We start from the raw sequence: 19,542 nt of genomic DNA on the forward strand, positions 1-19,542 counted from the left end.
AAGTAGCGCACCTGAGAGATGTTGGGGGAATCATTAAAGATAAATAAATAACCAGTCTAACAAGTCCCTGCCATGAGACCAAAGTGACCCTTGACTACCCTACTAGTAAGCTAGTTCTCAGCCAAGAGTACTAACCTCTCAGTGGAGTAGTGCTCGTTGACCCACAGAAATCTCTGAACGATCTAAACGTGATAGTTACCTTCCCAATGGACTGATACCTTAAAATTCCCTGTCCTCTGGATCACTGACAAATTCTGTTTGGATGTTTCTATTAGATCTCCTCTCCTTTTGTGTAGGCAGTATGATGGCATCAATTCCCCCCTTGTACCCCTGGGAGAGCTGCCCCTGATTACTGAGTGTCAAGATGAGGGATGAAAGTCTCTCACAAATGTATGTACTTAGAGCCAAAAGGAATATCATTTTGTAGCTTTTGAAAAAGTAATACCAAATGAAATGTCCAATGGCCCTTGGTACTCGGGCAAGAAATAATGACACTGGTCAGTGGGGACTGTGTAGAGGGTGAGAGGAAGTGGAGCTGTCCTGCTCTGTTTGTTCTGTTCATTCCTAGCAGGGAAGTCGGAGCACAGCCCCACTGCCAGTGTGCCCACACTGCTACAGAAAGCCCAACTAGTACGCCACGAGGCCAGGAATTACTTTAATATTTTTTTTCTTAAAAAAGTTTAAATGGCAACACAATCATAAGGTTGGTACATCACAGAAACAAAGGTCTTTGCAGGCAACACTGATTGGGAATAGCAAAACACTTGGTTGGTGAAAAAAATGAAACTCTAAATTATATACAATAGTAGCTAAGGGTAATATTGAAAAACAGTCTATTTACTGTGACTCAGGATTTAACTTGCCATTATCTATTGCTTATTTATTCAAGATTGTAAATAATACTTATATAGAGACATAGAGATGTGTAAAAATGAAACATTGTGAAAAAAATACAATTTTTCAATTTCATATGAAACTCAAAGTATAAGTTTTGTCCAATATGGAATGTACCTAACATTTGTTTACATTAGGGCTCTAAAATCCATTTAAAAATTGCTTTTTTTGTTTGTTTTTTAAAAAAGAAACAACTGCCCACCATGCAAGTCCGCTGTGTAGCTTGCTTGCTCAAAATGAGCATTTTCAGGTGAGGTCTGTTTCTTCTGCCCAAAGTCTGCTATGATTCCTTAGTTGTACTGGCCCGATCGTGGAAACAGTTTCCATGAAGAGTCTGATGGCAGCATCTGGATGAGGGACGGTCTGGGTAATGGGAAGTGAGAAGAGAGGTAAGAGCCCAAATCCTTACGAAGGATGACATTCAGTTGTTAAATTTTAAGGGGTATCCAATGGCTTTTTCCAGGCACTCAACCAAAGAGCCGGCGGAAAGAAAATCCCTCTCTACTTCTACAAATTTGATATAGATGGATTTGGGGGAAACTCCAGGATCCACAATACAGTTCTGAGACAAAAACCCATTAATACCAACCCAATCTTTGCTGAAGGTTTTGGTATTTGCTTGGAAATGTAAAAATAAGCATTGCTGCAGAGTCCGGACCTCAGCAATCCCGAGGTAGCAATAGATAATTCGGGTGGGCTCTATTTCCACCTGTAGTGAGGCTTGTGCTGAAAGGGTTTCCATGTCAACCCGGCCCTCCTTTCCTGGGTCCAGGGGACGTCGCTCCATGTGGGGTGAGGGGGGCCTCTCAATACACTCTTCGTAGCCAATGGCATAGAGGCCTGGGCTTTTGGGAATGCCTCCTGGCAATAAATACTGAACAACGTTCCCACCAGTTGGTTTGGAGTGGGCAATGGGTATCCAGTCAATTTCCATGTGCAGCTCCAGGCACCTTGCTTCACTAATAGTGATCTCTAAAAATTTGTAGTAAACATTTTTCCAGTTCATTTTCTGCACTCGGGTCATGATGATCCGTCCCTCGGGCTTCTCAGAATTGAAGTACTCCCGGAGGCGCTTGCCAAGGGGCACCTGGGAGCTGATCTCAGCATAATGGTAACGGATATCCTCTTTCCAACGAGTGTTATAACCAATTCCAAAAATGGCCAGTTTATTAGAAAGATGAAGTCTTGAAAAGTCTGTCCAGCTCTGAAACAGTTCCCATTTCAACTGTACTGATTCCAGAATCTGTACAATATTCTGCATGATGTCTCTTTTCCTAGAAAGAGAAATAAAAGATACCTCAGGTGTCTAGATGAGCACTGTCCAACAGAACTTCCTGCAGTGGTGGAAATGTTCTATATCTGTGCTGTCCAATACGTTAGCCATTGGCACTTAAAATGTGGCTAGTGTGAGTGAGGTATTAAAATTTTAATTTATTTAAAATTACATTTAAATAGCCGCAGGTGACTAGTGGCTACCATATCAGACAGTGCAAGTCTAGATAATCACAGTATTAAAATCTGAGAAATGCTCACCCCAGGAAGCTTCTAGGAACTAATGATAAATTGCTTTCCATTATTTCTAAAGTCTGGCCGTATTACACTTAGTAACTATTGATATATAAGATCCTAAGATTTCAGAAACACAAGGGTCATGAATTTTTTTAAGTGGCTATTATAATGCATATGATGGCCTTCAGATCTAACTATCAGAAGCAGGTGAAGGATGCTGTATTCAGAAAGGTAACCAGTATCAGTTAAAGAAATGAACAGATTAATTTCTAATCTGGAAATTCTGAAAGTTCAATAATTTTGGCCTATACATGCTTGCCATAGGGAAATATACAACCAGTTAAGACTCATGATCTGATACAAAATTATGAAAAAAAATGACATTTTCTTCTATTTGTCTGAAATACAGTACTACTCCCCCTCCCCACAAAAAAACTGTCAGTTTAGCACAGAATTAAGATCTGAGACTTCAGCTGGAAAGTCCATATTGACCTTTGGTTTTAAGAGAGAAAAATTCCAAGTAATGAATTGAGATTGTTCTAAAAAATATTTTATAAAGGGAAGCAAAAGTATAGAAATTATTTCAGTTTTGACAATTTTGTTTCTCAGGTAGGGCAAAACTTTGGTATTGGAAGATTGGAGTTTGTTCAATATTAACTTAGTAACAAACAATTACACTCTACATCAATCACAGATTCATGCTACGAAAAAACTACCACACATACAATCAAACACAGGCAAGAAAAGAGGGTGTAATGGTTGTATGCTAACAGCTTCTTGGAAGGAGCCAGATCCTTGAAGCTTTCCTCTTAAATTCTCATACCTTCTAGGAGGAGAGCTTTCGGAACAAACTGGGGAATCTTTCATTCAAACTGGGGAAACAGTCATTCTCAGTCTGTCCTCTTACTCTCCTTGACTTTCTTTTTGAGATGACAAAGAGCTACTCTTTTGTTATCAGCTGCTTCTTGAGCCAAAGACTGCCCTGGACTTATCCTCCACACTTCAGTTTGCCTTGAAAGATACTCAAGGATCTGCGTGGCCATCTAGATGAAATCACTGCATTTCTGGCGAACTGTTTCTCTTCTCAGAGTACACAAAGGCACTCAACCACCTCTCTAATATTGAGGTTGTGGTGCTTATGGGGCTAAGACATAGGACTGTGTTTCTGCACCAGTCAATGCTTTAAAGAAAAATTATGTTTCACAGCCACCATCCTTCCTTGTCCTCTTTTAAAATATTTTACTGATCTCAAGGAGGACTAAGCTAAGGAGTTGGGATGGAGGGCAGACATTTGTATCTGCTTTGCTCACTGCTGTATCCCAATGCCTGACATACAGCAGATATTTGATAAATCAGTGGTGACCCTTCTTCACGGGTGAAGGACAGGGCATTTTACTACGGGACATATATGCTAGTTCAGGCTAATCCCACCTACACCTAGAATAAAAAAAATCCAATGCCCACATGAAGTGTTTATTCAGCATTGTCATTGCCCTAAATCATCCGTAAGGAGCAGGTATGAGGAATCTGTTACACTGGAAAATAAATCACCTATTAGGAACCTCTCTGCCTGTGAGCTGAAACCTGGAGCAGAGGCAGCCAGGCTAGACATTTCTGCAGAGCCTGTCAGCTTTCTGCCCCACTGATCTGATCTCAGCCTGACGCTCTGTGGGCTCAAGTCTCAGACTGGCTTTTCGAAGCTCTGGAGCACAGTGAGAACCGGCCCCGTTATTCAAACAGTTCCTGTTGCAGTTCCTGATTTCTGAAGTTCCAACCATGGGAAACGTTCAGGGGGTCTGAAACTGGGGACGCCAGTTCTGTGAGGTCTGAGTTCATCCCCAGTTACATCAGTTGAGCCTCCCCTGTAGTTCCTAAGAGCTTGCTTTTTGATTCCCAAAATGGAATATTCTAAGGGATTTAAGTGTCCCTCTGCCCCTCCTATCATTTCACCTAACCCCAGACAAACACAGGGCCTTGCGAGTCATCTTTGTATTGTATTTACACGTCCAAACATCCACACCCACACACAGGCAAATACCATAAACAAGCTTATTTTCATGTAATACATTTACTTCTTCTTCTTGTATACAAAATCCTCAGCATTTTAGGTTAACCACTGGAACACTCAGGCTAAGAAGATGAGAAAGATCAACTAGACCTGCCTCCTCAGTGGTGGCCGTGACTTTCACAGCACATCTAACTGCAGCAGTCACTCTCTGCGTCTCCCCGTTAGACTCAGGTAAGTGCACTCTGTAGAAAGATGGAACATCTACTTACTGCGCTTCTTCAGAAGACTCCTGTTTTATTTTTAATGTTCTCTTTGTGACAGGTATTTCATCTGAAAAACAGAGTTTTGGGAACACATTATATTTTCCTCAGTGGTGGCATATATTTACGTAGTTAAGATGTATTAGGTAGATATGCTTACTTTTTGTTCCATACTTTGCAATATGAGAACTTAATTCGAGTGTCAAACACTATCCAATGCAAGATTTATAAATATAACTCTTATTTAATGAGATGCGTACATTTATATGCAAGATCAGAAACCAGCTCTACAAGTATAAAAATCTTCAAGGTCACCAGTGGATTTCCAGCTAGGAGCTTAAAGCTTAATTTCACTGCAAACATGATTTTTAAAGGAACAAGAATGAAAATAACTCTGTTCTACTTAGATTTTCTAGGTGGGTTTTGCAGAGCAGTTATTCCCCCAGTATCAGGATCAATATACTCTGTATGTTATTTTTTTCCAAAGGTTTGGGTGACTTAACTCTCTCCAGTAAAACTGGAGTTATAGGTTGCCACAGTAATTTAGACCTCATTCCACGTTGAAATTAAGAGGGAGTGATCACTTAGCATCTGCTCTTTTTATTCTTCCAATCACTAAGTCTCTTTCTTACATTGTGTTAGTCTTACAGTTCTATAGCTTCTTTCTTTTCTCCCTCTCTTCCAATATTTGAGATTTTTTTAAATTTAGAAATAGCATTCATAAGAAATATTAGCATTCAACCCTTTTTCTTTTGAATTAGCATTTCTCTGTCATCAGAACGTCTGTAAAATAGTGCCTGTGGACTTTTACCTTCAGCTAGGGAGGCACATTTACAGTGCCGATCCCGGTTCCGCTTCCTCAGGGGCTGCCCAAGCACCTCGCTGGCGAGGAAGGGCGTTTGCTCGTGAGCCCTCGCTGCACCACTTGCCGCTAATGCGCAGTGGCCGCGGCAAAACCCTGCTTAGTACTTTCAAACTATGAAAACGAAAATTGGAGCATTTACTGCAAAAAGAAACAAAAAACAACTACATATACCTTCTTAATTAGGCCACGTAAGTTTAGACTTGATGGCCAGGAGTGTTATTTTCCATTTTTAATGTGAAGACTGTGAATAAATCATTCCAGCTACTGTTGGGATGGGATCCTAATTTATGAAGTTTGAAGGAGTAGGATCCCTGGTAAAGTTCAAATATCAGCGCCTTTCAAACACAGGCTTCCCTCCATTTACTCCTCAGACTGGAGCCTGGGAAGGGACCTTTTCCAGATCACAAATAGAAAAAAACAAAACAAAACAAAAACAACAACAACAAAAAAAAAAAACTGGGGATAAAGGAAAGGGAAGACAGTTTTATCCATTGCGGTTGAGCCAAGAGCCAATATTCTCGGCAGTCGTTTTAGAACTAGGAGGTGCAGGATATTTTAAATTGCATAGGATTCTATCTGTCACTGAGCTTTGCTGTGTAGCTCAGAATTATGTATTTAGGAATTTTGTCTTCAGGAACTTTGTGGGGCCCAAATTACCAAGCACTAGCTGGCACTTTAAGATTAAACCAAGGATGCCCAAATTGCCCCACATAGACTGGCTATATGCATTGTGCTGTCAGTGGGAATGGTACCAGAAGGTATTACGGACATTAAGAACCATATAAAGATATGTGTACACACACACACACACACACACACACACATATCATTGATGCTGGCTTTCTTACCCAATTCCTGATCTGTTGGATAGCCATGGAGATCCTGACTGTGGTTTCCCCAGTCCTCCTGTGAATACTCCTCCATAGTGCTGCCATCTGACTCCAGCTCCTGGTACAAGCCACTACTGTTAATAAGTACAGGCTGGCAGGGCTGAGCATCCCATCCTCCCTGACCAAACACCTGTTCCAACTGTTCAAATGTGTAACTGCTCTTTCTTTTCCCAACACCATGTTCTTTCACCCGACTGTAACACCTGCGAAGGGTCTAAGACACAAAGTCTTTTGTTATTCCTTTAAAGCTGTACTTCCTCTTCCAGGTACGGACCACAGATATTAATTACTATTAGACAGACACAGACAGACAAACACAGACACATTGTTACAGGAATGCTAGATTTCAAATTCATTATTATATTAGAAAAAAATACTAATTTAGCATTTAATCAAACATGTTATAATTCAAACAATTATTTTGCAATTAATTATCCATTAAACAAGAAACATTACAACATTATTGCATGTATCCCATACACATATTTTTATACCCCCACCCCCATTTTAAAAGAAAAAGAAAAAAAAAAAAAAAAAAAAAAAAAAAAAGAAATACCAGCCAGCCAATAGGATGCACACCTGCCACAGAAAAGAAAGAGCTGCTATTGTGCCCAGAATTTGGAAAAAGTGAGGGGAGGGAGGACAGAAAGAAGAATTTCCCAAAGCAAAGAATAACCTTCCTTACTCTTGATTAAGAAAGAATACAGGGTGAAAACAATTGCCTAAATGAATGAGCTAGTAAAACGTATTATTAACATAGTCCGTATTCCTTACTAACTCACTTTGTCTTTGGGGAAGTTGCTAAAATTTAAAAGAGATTTCAAATCAATCATGCCACAGATTCCCAGTCTCCAACATCAATTATCCAGAAACAGCACCTATGCCTAGAAATTAGCCAGTAATAATACTAGTCTGTTCTACCAACTCAGACTGCCAGCCAAACAAATCAAGAAGCCAATGATTTCTTTTTTGGGGGAGGGGGGGAAGTGAGGTGGAAGGGTGTTATTTCACTTCTTTTTCTGCCATATGGCACACAGCAAATAAATATTATTATGCATGTCCACAGATAGAACCTGGATAATGTTATTATTTTGCACAAGCCTTCAATTTGCTTCATGGTGTTCCAATTAATGCATATTTCCGATTATTAGTCCAGTTTCCTTAGTTTAATGGTACATCTCATGCTATCTGACATGATCGTTCAAGAGATAAATCAAGGACTTGGTCCCAGTCCTTGCACCTTAGTTCCAAATTTAGCTTAGTTACATTCAGTCTCTAACCCACCTCTGCCTCCTTCTGTTCCTTCGAATCTCCTTTCTACTTTACTGGGTTTGACTCTGAGAATTTTCATGACAGACAAGACCCTTTTTCTCTGGTGGATCCCAAATACTTTCTAACTCAACTGTGCCAAAGCACTTCACCTCAGACTTCATTTATACACATTAGCCAGACTATAAATTTCCCCTGAAATTGAGATTACTTTCCATAAGCCAATATATCATCTACTCTCACCAAATGAACACAACTCTGAATAATCTTTACAGAGCCTCTGCAAAAGCTCAGTATCACAGCTGCAAACTACTGGAAGACACTCTGTCAAATACTTTGCAGATCTGTCCCTTGAGGCCAGAAATCCCGACGGGCAAAAGGAATAATAAAAGCATGACATATACGACGATCTTCCTCAGACACAAGCAGAGCAGCGATTAGAGTCACTCCATCCTAAAACCAGCCAGCCTGTGCCCTGCATAAGCACCTGCCTCATTCTCCCTTTCTGGAGACCTCTTCTGGTGCCTCAAATGATGCCTTAAAAAAAGTTGAGGTTTCTGATAATATACTCTTTAAGAGTTCCTTCTTTCTCTTGGTAAAGGATAGTCACAAGTATGTAACACACAACTTTCTAGAAATGAACTTGGGAAACGTGTCCTGAGCAACTCTTTCAATGGAAGGAGACAAATGCCTGCAGCAGATCTAATTGGACTTTCTACACACTCCCCTTTCCTGGTGCCCTCTGCCCTCCTTGCAGGGATTGGAATTTGAATTGCAAACATCTCCTGCCAATTTATTTTTATCTCACAATGTCTAGTTTCTGCCTCCAAGAACACCCCAACCACTCTTTTCAACTCCTCCAAGGACCGTAAATGGAGAGTCCCAGCCATGTGCCTTTCACCCTTCCAAGGCCATAAATGGAGATGGAAACCATGCCGCTGCTCACTACTTACTGCCTAGAGAAAGGCATTCAGGACACAAAAGAGCCCAACTGGAGCTGTCACTGAGGGTTATTTCAGAAGTCAAGGAATAAAACTAGCATTCCTTTGAAGGAATTATCAGGATTGTGACATGGGCATAAGCAAAGCCACCAACCTTTGACCATGTACGTGGTGGAAAACCACAGAAAAGATTTACTTTCTTTGAAACTACCAAATTGAGCTTAAAATGTCACTTAGCGGATGTAATTATGACTACGGAAACTACCAATATCTAAGGGTTTCAGAAATGGAAGAACAGTCAGATGAGATATTTTATATTTCATCAAAAAAGCCTAACAGACCTTGCCACCTCTTATTTTAGTGTACTTTTGAACTACACGTTAATAGTGTAATAGGCTGATATGTAAAATATCTATTAGGGGGTCTGAATGAGAAATGTTCTGGTAACTCATAAATCCATGTGATAGGAATCTGAAGTATTAAAATAATGTTTAAAAAGATTTCCAAATTGATTTTAACTCTCTCAAGGCATAAATATACAAAAGAGGTACTTTCTGGGTTCACTGAAGACCACACAGATCCAAGGAGAGGCTGTTTAAATAGCACAAGTCAACTACGATGGAAAAAAGAGTAAGAACTTACACACCAGCTTGACTGCTACTGTAAGAAAGACTAGGATTTAGTTAAACTAGAGGGACTTGGACATATGGAGACTTTTCAATTCTTATTATCCGTAATAAAGCAGAAGAGGTTACACTTCCCACACACTAAATGATTAACCAAAGCATACCGTTAAGTGATTGTTGTATCTACGTCAACAGTCCTAAATAAGCCGACTACATACCTACTGTAAATCTGAGATTCACATAATGATCTGGAATCTAGGAAAAATGGAGTCTCGCCTCCCATATTAGACGCTATACCAAACCCAACAAGAACCTCAGTGCAGCTTACTTAGAGAACCATCTCCTGTTCAACACAAAAACTTTGTTTTCCTTCCTCCTTCATTCACCTCACTCATCTTAGAAATGTACAGGCACTTAGCTCTAGCAGTTTTTTAAAAATTAAGATCTCAGTGGGGAAAGAATCCGCTAAAAATTATGAGACTACACTATTGACAATTAAGAAGAGTAACGCTTCCCTTGCTGTTGGAAATGTCCGAGGTAAATCGGGATCCCTGTCTCCGCCCTGGGGCGAGAGCTGTGAGATAACACGACCTCCTAAGTGAAGCCACAGCCACAGAGGCCAGGGGGAGTCAAGAAAAGCCAGACAGAAGAACTAAAGCACAGGAAACAACCTGATGAGGTGGTCAAATCAGAGGAGGTCAAAGGTATTTGATTTGGAAGAAATGCCAAGTGAACTTCTGGTAGACCCACTGTGCCAAGTGTTCAATGGCTACAAAAGGAAAAGACGTGGAAGATGTCCCATCACCAAAGCAGGGAGAAAAATAAGATGGCTGACAACTGACAATTTATAGACAGAGGGAGAGTTCTGCCGAAGTTTAAGATTATAGTGAAAGGAAATGAGAGAATAAAGATGACATTAATTGTGGATGGATGTAAGGGGAGTCTGGGGGTGGGGTGGGGGGGCAGGTAAACAAAGGCAGGAGTTTTAGATTGGCAGGATTGGGGGTTTAACGGCAGCAATGCAGAGAGAGACCCAGGGTTACAGGACACGTAACATTAAATACAGTGCACAATGCAGCTATCTTGCCAAAGTAAGTAAATCCAGTATTGGGTTGTATAAGCAGAGGAATCACATGTAAGCTATGAAGGTGGCTCTTCCTCTCTATTCAGCACCGGTGAGGCCACAGCTGGAGCACAGCATTCAGTTCTGGGCATCGAACCAGCTACAAGAGAGGGAAATTGTAGAGTTCAGAAAAGGGCAAATAAAATAATGAAAGGCTTGGAAAATAAGATCTATAAGTAGGGCCAGTGGTTTCATCAAAGCCCTTCCTGACATCATATCAGCTACTTTGGGGGTAAAAATAAGGTTTCTTTTGTTTCCGTGTCCTCCAGTCCCTCCTTTGACTTTCAGGAAGTGGGAAGAACAGAATTCTTCCCTGGCATGGCCAAGTAGGAAGCAAGCTAAATAAATCTTATGGGCATACGACACCCAATTCAGCTACTGGCTCAATCATTTTCTCAAAATTTGCCCCGTTTCATACAATCATAAAATCATCACCATGACAAACCACTGTTCTAACAGAACTGACCGTGCGTGGAACAGGATATATAACAAGGAGGGATAGAAATAAGGCGTAACTGCCATATAAATGTTTAGAAAACACTGGCCTGATCAGTGTAAGATGTCAGATGAAAAACAGTCAAACTGCAGGGAGGACAGCTTAGTTATAATAGCAGGAAACAATGTTATAAGAAAACACAAGCAGTGAAACAGATTTTCAAATATAGCTGCTAAACTGGCCACACTCAAAATGGATTACATAGTTTATCTTAACCCACTGCTAACTAAATGTGATCAATTTAAGATTATTTAACCCAAAAGATTAAATAAAGAGTACACTTACTTGCAAACAAAGGCTTTAAAAAATCATGTTATATTCCACAAGAGGCAGTGGAAATTACACTGGGAGCAAACCTCCAGTAGAACCTTTACTATCTGCTTTCTTAGGTTTTCTGTACATTAAAATCTGGCGAAGTGACTTGCCAATCACCTAATCCTTCAAAACCACCAACCAAAAACCCCAACAAAACAAAACCAAAACTAAAAGCACAGCACTGCTCTCACACTCCCCAGTTCTTAGTGCTACAGAGGTTTTGGCAAATGAGAAATCTTTTTATTCTTACGAGTCCCTTTTCCTTTTCCTCCCCCTCTCCAGAGCAGAGGTTCTTAACTTTTCGGGGTCCTGGATCCCCTCCCTGGAAGCACACACATACAAAACTGTTCTGTACAGTGTTGGGGGAACATGGACTATCTGAAGAGCTCATACAAGAACCTCGGGTTAAGAAACTCTGCTCTCTGCCATGGGGTTATTTCTTCTACTAAAGAATATAGTAAGTATTAGTAAGAAACCCTAAAATAAGGTAGACTTAGCCTGTGTCTTAGGTTTTACAAGAGAGTCTGAAGACTGGGACCAGTTCAAATACAATTTCCCCAGTTTCTTCAATATGCTGCTCATTTAGATAAAGCAGCATTAATATTTCCTTTAAGAGGTAAATTAGTGAAATTCCTCTGCTTCTTGAAAGCAGCAATTCCTATCAGTAAAAGCTTACAAGGATATCAATTTACTCTTCACAAAAATATAGCACTTTTTTTCTACCTGGAGGGGAAGAAATCTTTTCCTGAAGTAGCAATTAAGCAGCAACAAATGATTCATGACTTACGCTGATGATCTGTTCCAATTGCATCACATAGTACTTGGTCATTCACTATCTGATTAACTTATTAATATAGATGCTAGATAAATTACCTAGGATAACAACTTAGAACAGGGAAATTCACACACCTAGAAACAAGTATAGTGAAGTCAGTCTTGACTACCTTCCTTGGTAGACAATGGCTAAGCTTTAACATCTCCCCATTTTAACACAGCCTGAAGACTAAAGGGACTCAAAGCAATAGGCAATGTCTATACTAACTCAGTCGTTAACCCAATGGGATCAAAGTCTGGTCTATTATTCCACTGAAACTGTTCGTATAATAGTCAGCAATGCCTTAATTACTACGAACAATGGTCCTCAAACTCTCTCCTTAACTCATGGGACCTTCCTGCAGCCCTGGATGCTGGTCATTACCTATCCGCATCACTATCCTTGCCAAACACCTCCTTTGTAAAACTTTCTGTGATATACTGATTGCCAGGGGGTGGGTGGAGCTGACCAAGGCTCTGATGACATACCAGGTTCTAACTTCCAAAATACTATGGAAGTTTTAAATGGGAAAAAAAACTTCAGAGATCATCTAGCCCAACTTCCTCATTTAACAAAATGAGAAGCCAAGGCTCCAAGTCAAATATAAGTATTCCTCCAAAAGGGACTTGGCATATAGAATTAGCAAATGCCACTCACAAAACGCTAACTTATCCTAAGAGAGCTGTTCCACTAGATTACAAACTCCATGAGGTCGGGAGTATGTCTGCCTTGTTTGCTGTTTCTTGGAGTCCAGAATAGTGCCTATCACATAAGGATTGTTCAGTATATATTTATTAAGTAAATGAATTGAGGTAATTTTGTAGTAAATCACTAGCAAGAAGATCAAAATTTTCTTAGGAAAGAAAATCAGGAAACTCACTGTTTAACCACAATGGTGGGTTATATTTACAAAAATCAATAAACCTAAGGCTCCTAAAACCTGAAAAAAGCAGAGGCAGCGAAGGGTATAAAACATAGACACAGTTATAATTAAAAAAGCAAAGTAATTTCTTCGTAGCAAAGGAGGACTAACAGCGGAGGGCAAGGCTCTTTTTAAATATCTACCACTCTTGTTACACTCTCCTTTGGGGGGCAGGGTTGGGGAGAGGGATCGCCTGCCAAAAGGAGCTCTGTAACCCTGTCCACATTTTATTATTTCTTATGCCTTACCCGTTAAATAAGTAAAATATTCAAGAATATAAAGTAGCTCTGTCAGAGATAGAAAAGGAAAAAAGACTCAATTGTTTCCTGGATTTTAACAGGGCCAAACAGAAGAATGACTACCAGAAACCAAGAGCTCTTACCTCTCTGCAGTCTTTGTGGGGAACTGTCCAGGACTGAACTCTACCGGCTGTACCATCCCGAATCTGGCTATCAACGATTCACTTTTGTGTCTATGACTGGTCAGTATGTCTTCACGAGGGAGAAATTCTTGCACAGAACAAATTATTCAGGAAATTCTTACTCTCAGTGAATTATCAACCCCTGATTTTCTGGCTTCCTCCATGCTAGCAGATGCGGGTCTTACCCAGGCAGATTATGAAGAAAAAGAAGCCCTCAGGGAAGACAATCCTAACTGTCAAAACCAAACAGCCTTCATTGCTCAAGGAACCATGCCCATGACCATAAAGCTTTTAACTCTATACTGTACGTAAATCATACAGACACTCATACAAAATCCCCCATGGGCAGCGATACTAGATAAGCCACACTTAGCATGCATGGTCATGTTTAATGGCTTCTTTGGGATACAAGAATCCTTCTAAACATGGAATCCTCAAGTGCTTCTCTAATAAAACAAGACAGTTCAAAAAATTAGATTATACTGAACTACTTAACTATTCAGACATAAGCATCAGACATAACACTGTCTTTCTAGAACCTTCTCCCCACCTAAAAGAGAAAAAAAAATCAGTTTGGTGAAATACTGACTCTGATTAGAGGTTATTTTCCTCCGATCTCCTATAACACCTCTGATGCTGCTACATTAGCATCTCTGTTGAATCTTTTTCTCAGTACTTCACACCCTAGGGCACCAACAAAAAGAAGTATTTGGATGCTATTAAAGAGCTTAAATTTTATTAGCATGTGATAAAATTGAAAAAAGACATTCAAGAGAAATATCTGTACTATACCTAGGATAGCAGGATCATTCATCTTTAAAAGCCTCCTGTGCAGACACCCTGCATTATGCAATTTCATAATCAACAGTGTTTAAAAATTAAGCATGACACATGAACATGTGCACCCAGACCCCCAAAATCCTCACACGGCTTTATTGTTACATGAGACTGCTTCCCAAACACAAAGACACTTTCTTCCACTCTTGCGACCGATGTTTATGCAGAGCGGGCTTCCCTCTGAAATAGGCCGCTTGATTGACCCCTCTCATATAGTGACCACTAATTCTCAGTTTTGCAGTCATTTTCCTACTAAAAACTACCATCTATGATGCAGAGATAACCTACAATACAGATTTTTTTTTCCGTTAGTAAATTTTGCTTATTTGGTTGTGAAAGAATTTGGACATCTAAATAAAGTCATCTAAAAAATAAGCTTATTAGAAATCCTCCATTAAGATATTGGGGTACAAGCATTAAGTGAAGTTTCAGTCAATTGTTAAAACCAGGTAAATATTAAATTACTTCACAAGATTGGGTTTTTTTTCTTGCATTTGCCTAGTACAAACTACAGGTCATATATGCATGAGAAGGATACATCTTCATATCCTGACACATACCCTATGAAAAACTTGAAAATAAGCATGTTTTAAGTTTATGTACCTGTCCTTGGGCAACCTGAACTTACTGAGGAAGTTGTTAGAAACTCAGGTAATCATTAACACTTCTAATAGCTCATTTGGTAGCATTTTTTAATTTTTACAAGGATTGCTAAAAGCAATCACCATATGAAAAAATGTCAATTATCTTCTACAAAAATCAAACAGTTTTCATATGTGGCTCAATGTCTCATGTAATGGAAGTAAACCATTACTCTCATTTTCTCAGTGCCTACCATGTGCTGAGATTTGGGGTAAGCAGTTCACATTTATTATTCCTAATTTTTACAATAATGCTAAAAGAGAGGGTCCCGGGAAATAAACCCTGGGGAGGCTGTGTGCAGGCGGTTTACAGGAGAGGGCGCTTTAGAACAGCACTTGCGAGAGAATGAGGAGCAGGACTGGGCAGAGAAAGAAGTGGAAGTGATTCCCAGCTGCAGCAGAGGCCTTGGCTAACCCTCACGTGAAGTAGAGAACCTGGATGACCCTTCAGAGTCGCCCTGAATTGAGGCAAGGAGGCTGTACCTCTGTATTTCAGCACTGACCAAACACTGGGTTCAGGCGGCCACTGGAGAGAGAGCCTGACCTTGGGCAACAGGAAATTCCTGGGAGGAATCCAACCAGAAGTCATCATCAGTCAGCACTGCAAGGCAGCTGGTGGGGTGGACTAGTGCCTCCCTCCTGCAGGAGGGGTCTGGGCCACGTGTATTACATCTCTCTGGAAGATAGGTGAGGCACCCCTGTTTAACATAGACGAGAACTTCGAGAAACCCAAGAGCTTATCCAAGGTCACTGTCAGACTGTCCTTAATGTCATCTTAGGTTTCAAAACTGGGACCTGGTATGCTTCTCTTCTGCAGATATTGAAAACTACACAAAGTCACTGTATTTACCTTTTTGCCATGGTCGCCAGGAGGCTCATAGGTCATTTCAGTATTTAGCTGAAGTAAACATATTTACCTGGGTTACTGCTATACACCCTGCACTCTCTCATTTCTCATTTTCTGATTCTATGTTTAGCTTTCTTCATATGCATATCTCCTTTTTATATATTTATCTTATATATTACAAAACAGTCCATTTCATCCTCACCATCTCTAAGGAGAAGAGTACCCAAGTCATTTACACATGAGGTGAACAATGGCAGGCATAAAGCAATGGACAGTACATGGCTCCCTTCAGTAAGCCACACCCTTCCTGCTTTTACTCTTAAAAAGTCATTCTACTTTGTAAATGTTTCTCCTTCTATAATGTCAAACTTACTTCCTTTAAGAGGAGCTGGCAGTCCAATACATACCATCACTTATATAAAGGTCTGAATGACTGAATGAGTCTTCTGCCAAAGAGTCCTATTTATGGTTCAACACCTGTTTTAAATTTTTCCTTGGGACTTCCAAATCAATGTCTCTCATTGTGTTTATAATCTTAGGACACTATGAATTTTAAGAATTCTTTAAATTTGTGTTTTCATTTCTATGACAAGAAACATGTATGGGCATAATGAGGCTCATCTGGGTGTTGCTATGTGATTCTGGTTTTGTATTTACGACTGTTTATGATCCCATTGTTGCCAAAATATTTCAACTGTCAAAATTTAATAAAAAGTGGGCTGATAATTTATAAGGGGGTACTGTAACCAACTGGTTAAGAGCATGGAGTCAGACTGCTTAGTCCAGCTTTGTGACCTTAGACAAATTAATCTCTCTGTGCCTCAGTTTCTCCATCTGTAAGGTGAGGCTAATAATATATCTCCATTTTAGATTTGTTGTGTTAAATGAAAAATACAAGTAGAGCATTTAAAACAGTGTCTGCTCAATAGCTTACGTTAAGTAAATGTCAGCTATTTGTTATTATTACAAAAATGATAGTCATACCATTTAAGACCAAAGGGCCTTGTCAGTAAAGGTTCGTTCAAACAGAGAAAAAACAACAGCAAAGTTGTATCACTAAGCACATGGTAGGAATAACAAACTCAAAAGAACCTCACTGTAGCAGTCAATATCAGAATCTTGTTTGGAAAAGCAAGTAAGTTTCAGCTAAACTATATCATCCAATATTAAAGGAATGCTCACTTGATTTTTCTTTATTGTTAGTTTTATTAGTACTTTAAGTGTTTTCTAAAGCTGTTTTTGTTTGATAACATGTTAAAACTCTTAAGAAAAAGAAATTTGTATCTAGATTTAGGTTTGTTACATATTAAGTAACATTGTTATATAAAACATTTTTGCCCATACATTATTCAAGTTTCAGAAACACCTGGCTATATCTTCATAGATTCTTCAACTTTTCAGATTTATTCTTTTATAAATAACGGCCAATCATGTAACCATTTTCAAAGGTCTATAGTCTTGGCAAGAATACGATGACTAACACTCTGACATACAAGCCAAGGGATTAAAAAGGGAATCCTACCTACCTATCCTGAGTGAGGATTTGGCATCACTCACTGGGCAACCTGTTTGCAAGAAGCAGGAGGCAGGCATGAATCAAGTAATAAGATATATGAACGACCTATATATGTTCTTGGAATTTGATAAAACAAAAAGCATGTAGACCTCACATTTATTTGGTGCATGAAAATTTATTGGAATTAAAGTAAGATTCACCATCACTTCTTGAAAAATAACATTTCAAGGATACATAGTTACGCTATAGTGAAGTTAAAATTTTTCCATTGATTTTTCCTCTTTATTTTGTAATGCAGTTTATATAATTTATATAAAGAAAAAATATTTTATACTGTTCTAAAATTGGCACAACTCTGATCTCTCAAGTCCAACTATTAACCATGTTTCCTAATTTGCACAAGAGAGAAGAATCTGCTCAATCTGCTGAAGACGGCACCTCTGGGGCCCAGCACAGGGATGCTCATTATCTAATGACTGCGTGAATTCCAACAGCATGGCACTCTGCTGCTTCCAGGGCTAAACCTTAGTGACAACTGGAAATACTGCAACAAAGAGGCCTAATATAAAATCATGTAAGTCATTCTTAACAAAGCCAAATGAATTTCTATTTCTTATGCATCATGAAAGGCAGCGAGCTCAAACTTTCTGAGATCAAGAAGGCTGGTATCCAGGAACATCACATTTGAGAGGTTTTCTTTCTAATCGTGTTAATTGTTTTGAATGAACACGTTTTAAATATTATATTGTTTTCTACCAGAATATAAGCTCTTTGAAGGCAGGGTTTTGTTTTTTTTGTTTTGTTTTTTTTTTTTTCAGTTTTATTCACTGATGTATTCCCAGCGCCTAAATCAATGTCTGGCATGCAGAAGCAGCTCAATAGATTTTTGCTAAATGAATGAATCAATGAATCAATGAATGAAAGAAAGTCCCTCACGATTGTAAATAGCATCTGAGAGATCAAATACAAGGTCAAGGTACTTTCTGACTTATCATACTCTTCTTTCTAAATCATAAACCAGCTCTATCCATTTAGAGAAAAGTATCTGTAAATTTTAATCAATAATGATAAAAGCAGGTTTTGGTAGGTATGAACTTTATTCTGGTTTTATTAATATCAAGTACAAACATAATTGACTTATTCAGATAAATGAAATAATCTGAAGGTAGTAGAGAAACAACATTGTGAGTTTCAAAAATTCAAGCTATTACAACAGAATCATCTTACACAGGCTGAGAAAATGCAACTATAAAACAGATCTAGGTAAATAACTTCCATTCTACTGTATCACTTTATATTGAATGAAGTATTATTTGGTAGCTTAAAAAATGTAATTTATGAATACAGCCAAGAACACATATATAAAAATAAAATGATGGCTGTTATTCCTAAAATGCCTGAGAATAAATCAGTTTTTATTCTTACTAAGGAATAGTACCACATCCCACCCACTAAGTGACAAGATAACGCTCACTTGATTAGTGCCAAGAATAAAAGTATTCCCACCGGCTCTCAAGGACTCAACTACAAATAGGTAAGAATTATACAGATTTAAATACATGTCTTATTCCAATATGCAGACATTACTCAATTATTCAAAACAATAAGGGGGAAGACTTCGCATAGATTACAAACTCCACATAATTTGTAACATATGCAGCACAAGAGGCCCAGACTCACCGAGCACCCCTTCTGAACACTGGATGAAGTTTCTGCAATGGTAAATAGCAGGCAGAATAACACACTGCACAAACCCCACAAAAGGAACAAAATTAAAGAGTATCTAATAATCAGTGGGCAATCCTAGCAATCAGTAGTTTAAAATCTAAAGTTCTTTATGGTACTGGTCTTTGCTTTTGAAATTTAAGAAGTTTTTTCTCCCTTTTTCTTTTCTTTTTTAAACATTTTTAAAACATTACACAGTTACAACCTTCCAAAGCGGGGAGGGTGGGGGGACACAGCTATTCTGCCTCATCCTAGTGACGTGAGCCTGCTTTAGAGCGCAGGCACGACAATTAACATTCAAAATTTTAGATCTGAAATTTAGTTCCTGCCCGCCAGTAATGTCAGAGAAAAAGAAGGCAGGATCACTTCTGAAACCTGGGGAGCAGATCAGAATCCAAGAGAGTCTGTACAGAGTACACCCTGAATGTAACACAGACGGGACTGTCCTAAAATGGTGTTTCAGTTGGACCTCAGTGGTGTCTAGAACCAACTCTAAAAACTTAAGCTGTAAGTACCATAATGATCTCTAAGGACAACTAAGAATCCTCTGTGTAAGTTGGTAGAGAAAGAACATAGTGAGCTGTGTGCCGAGACCGAATAAATCTTATAAATTAGAATTTTCA

At 39.1% G+C, this 19,542-nt stretch overlaps 1 protein-coding gene across 5 annotated transcripts in view; it reads right to left on the reverse strand.

Moving 5' to 3' along the window:
* Window positions 1-635: 635 nt before the first annotated feature.
* MSANTD2 (Myb/SANT DNA binding domain containing 2) overlaps window positions 636-19,542 on the reverse strand; it is a 28,438-nt gene continuing 9,531 nt past the window's right edge. The window contains exons 2-5 of one of the 5 annotated variants that reach the window (XR_010378947.1): window positions 10,396-10,485; window positions 6,385-6,640; window positions 4,681-4,741; window positions 636-2,168 (exon numbers count right to left, since the gene is read on the reverse strand). Coding sequence is in view for 4 of the 5 variants with exons in the window: in XM_064482176.1 (XP_064338246.1) it covers window positions 1,316-2,168; window positions 4,681-4,741; window positions 6,385-6,640 (1,170 nt within the window). In the remaining variant the exon portion in view is untranslated. Of the gene's footprint in view, window positions 2,169-4,680; window positions 4,742-6,384; window positions 6,641-10,395; window positions 10,486-19,542 lie in introns of those variants that run through there. The other 4 variants (XM_064482178.1, XM_064482177.1, XM_064482176.1 and 1 more) reach the window with 4 other exon arrangements.

The sequence above is a fragment of the Camelus dromedarius genome, chromosome 34 (assembly GCF_036321535.1).
Source record: "Camelus dromedarius isolate mCamDro1 chromosome 34, mCamDro1.pat, whole genome shotgun sequence".
Classification (NCBI taxonomy): domain Eukaryota; kingdom Metazoa; phylum Chordata; class Mammalia; order Artiodactyla; family Camelidae; genus Camelus; species Camelus dromedarius.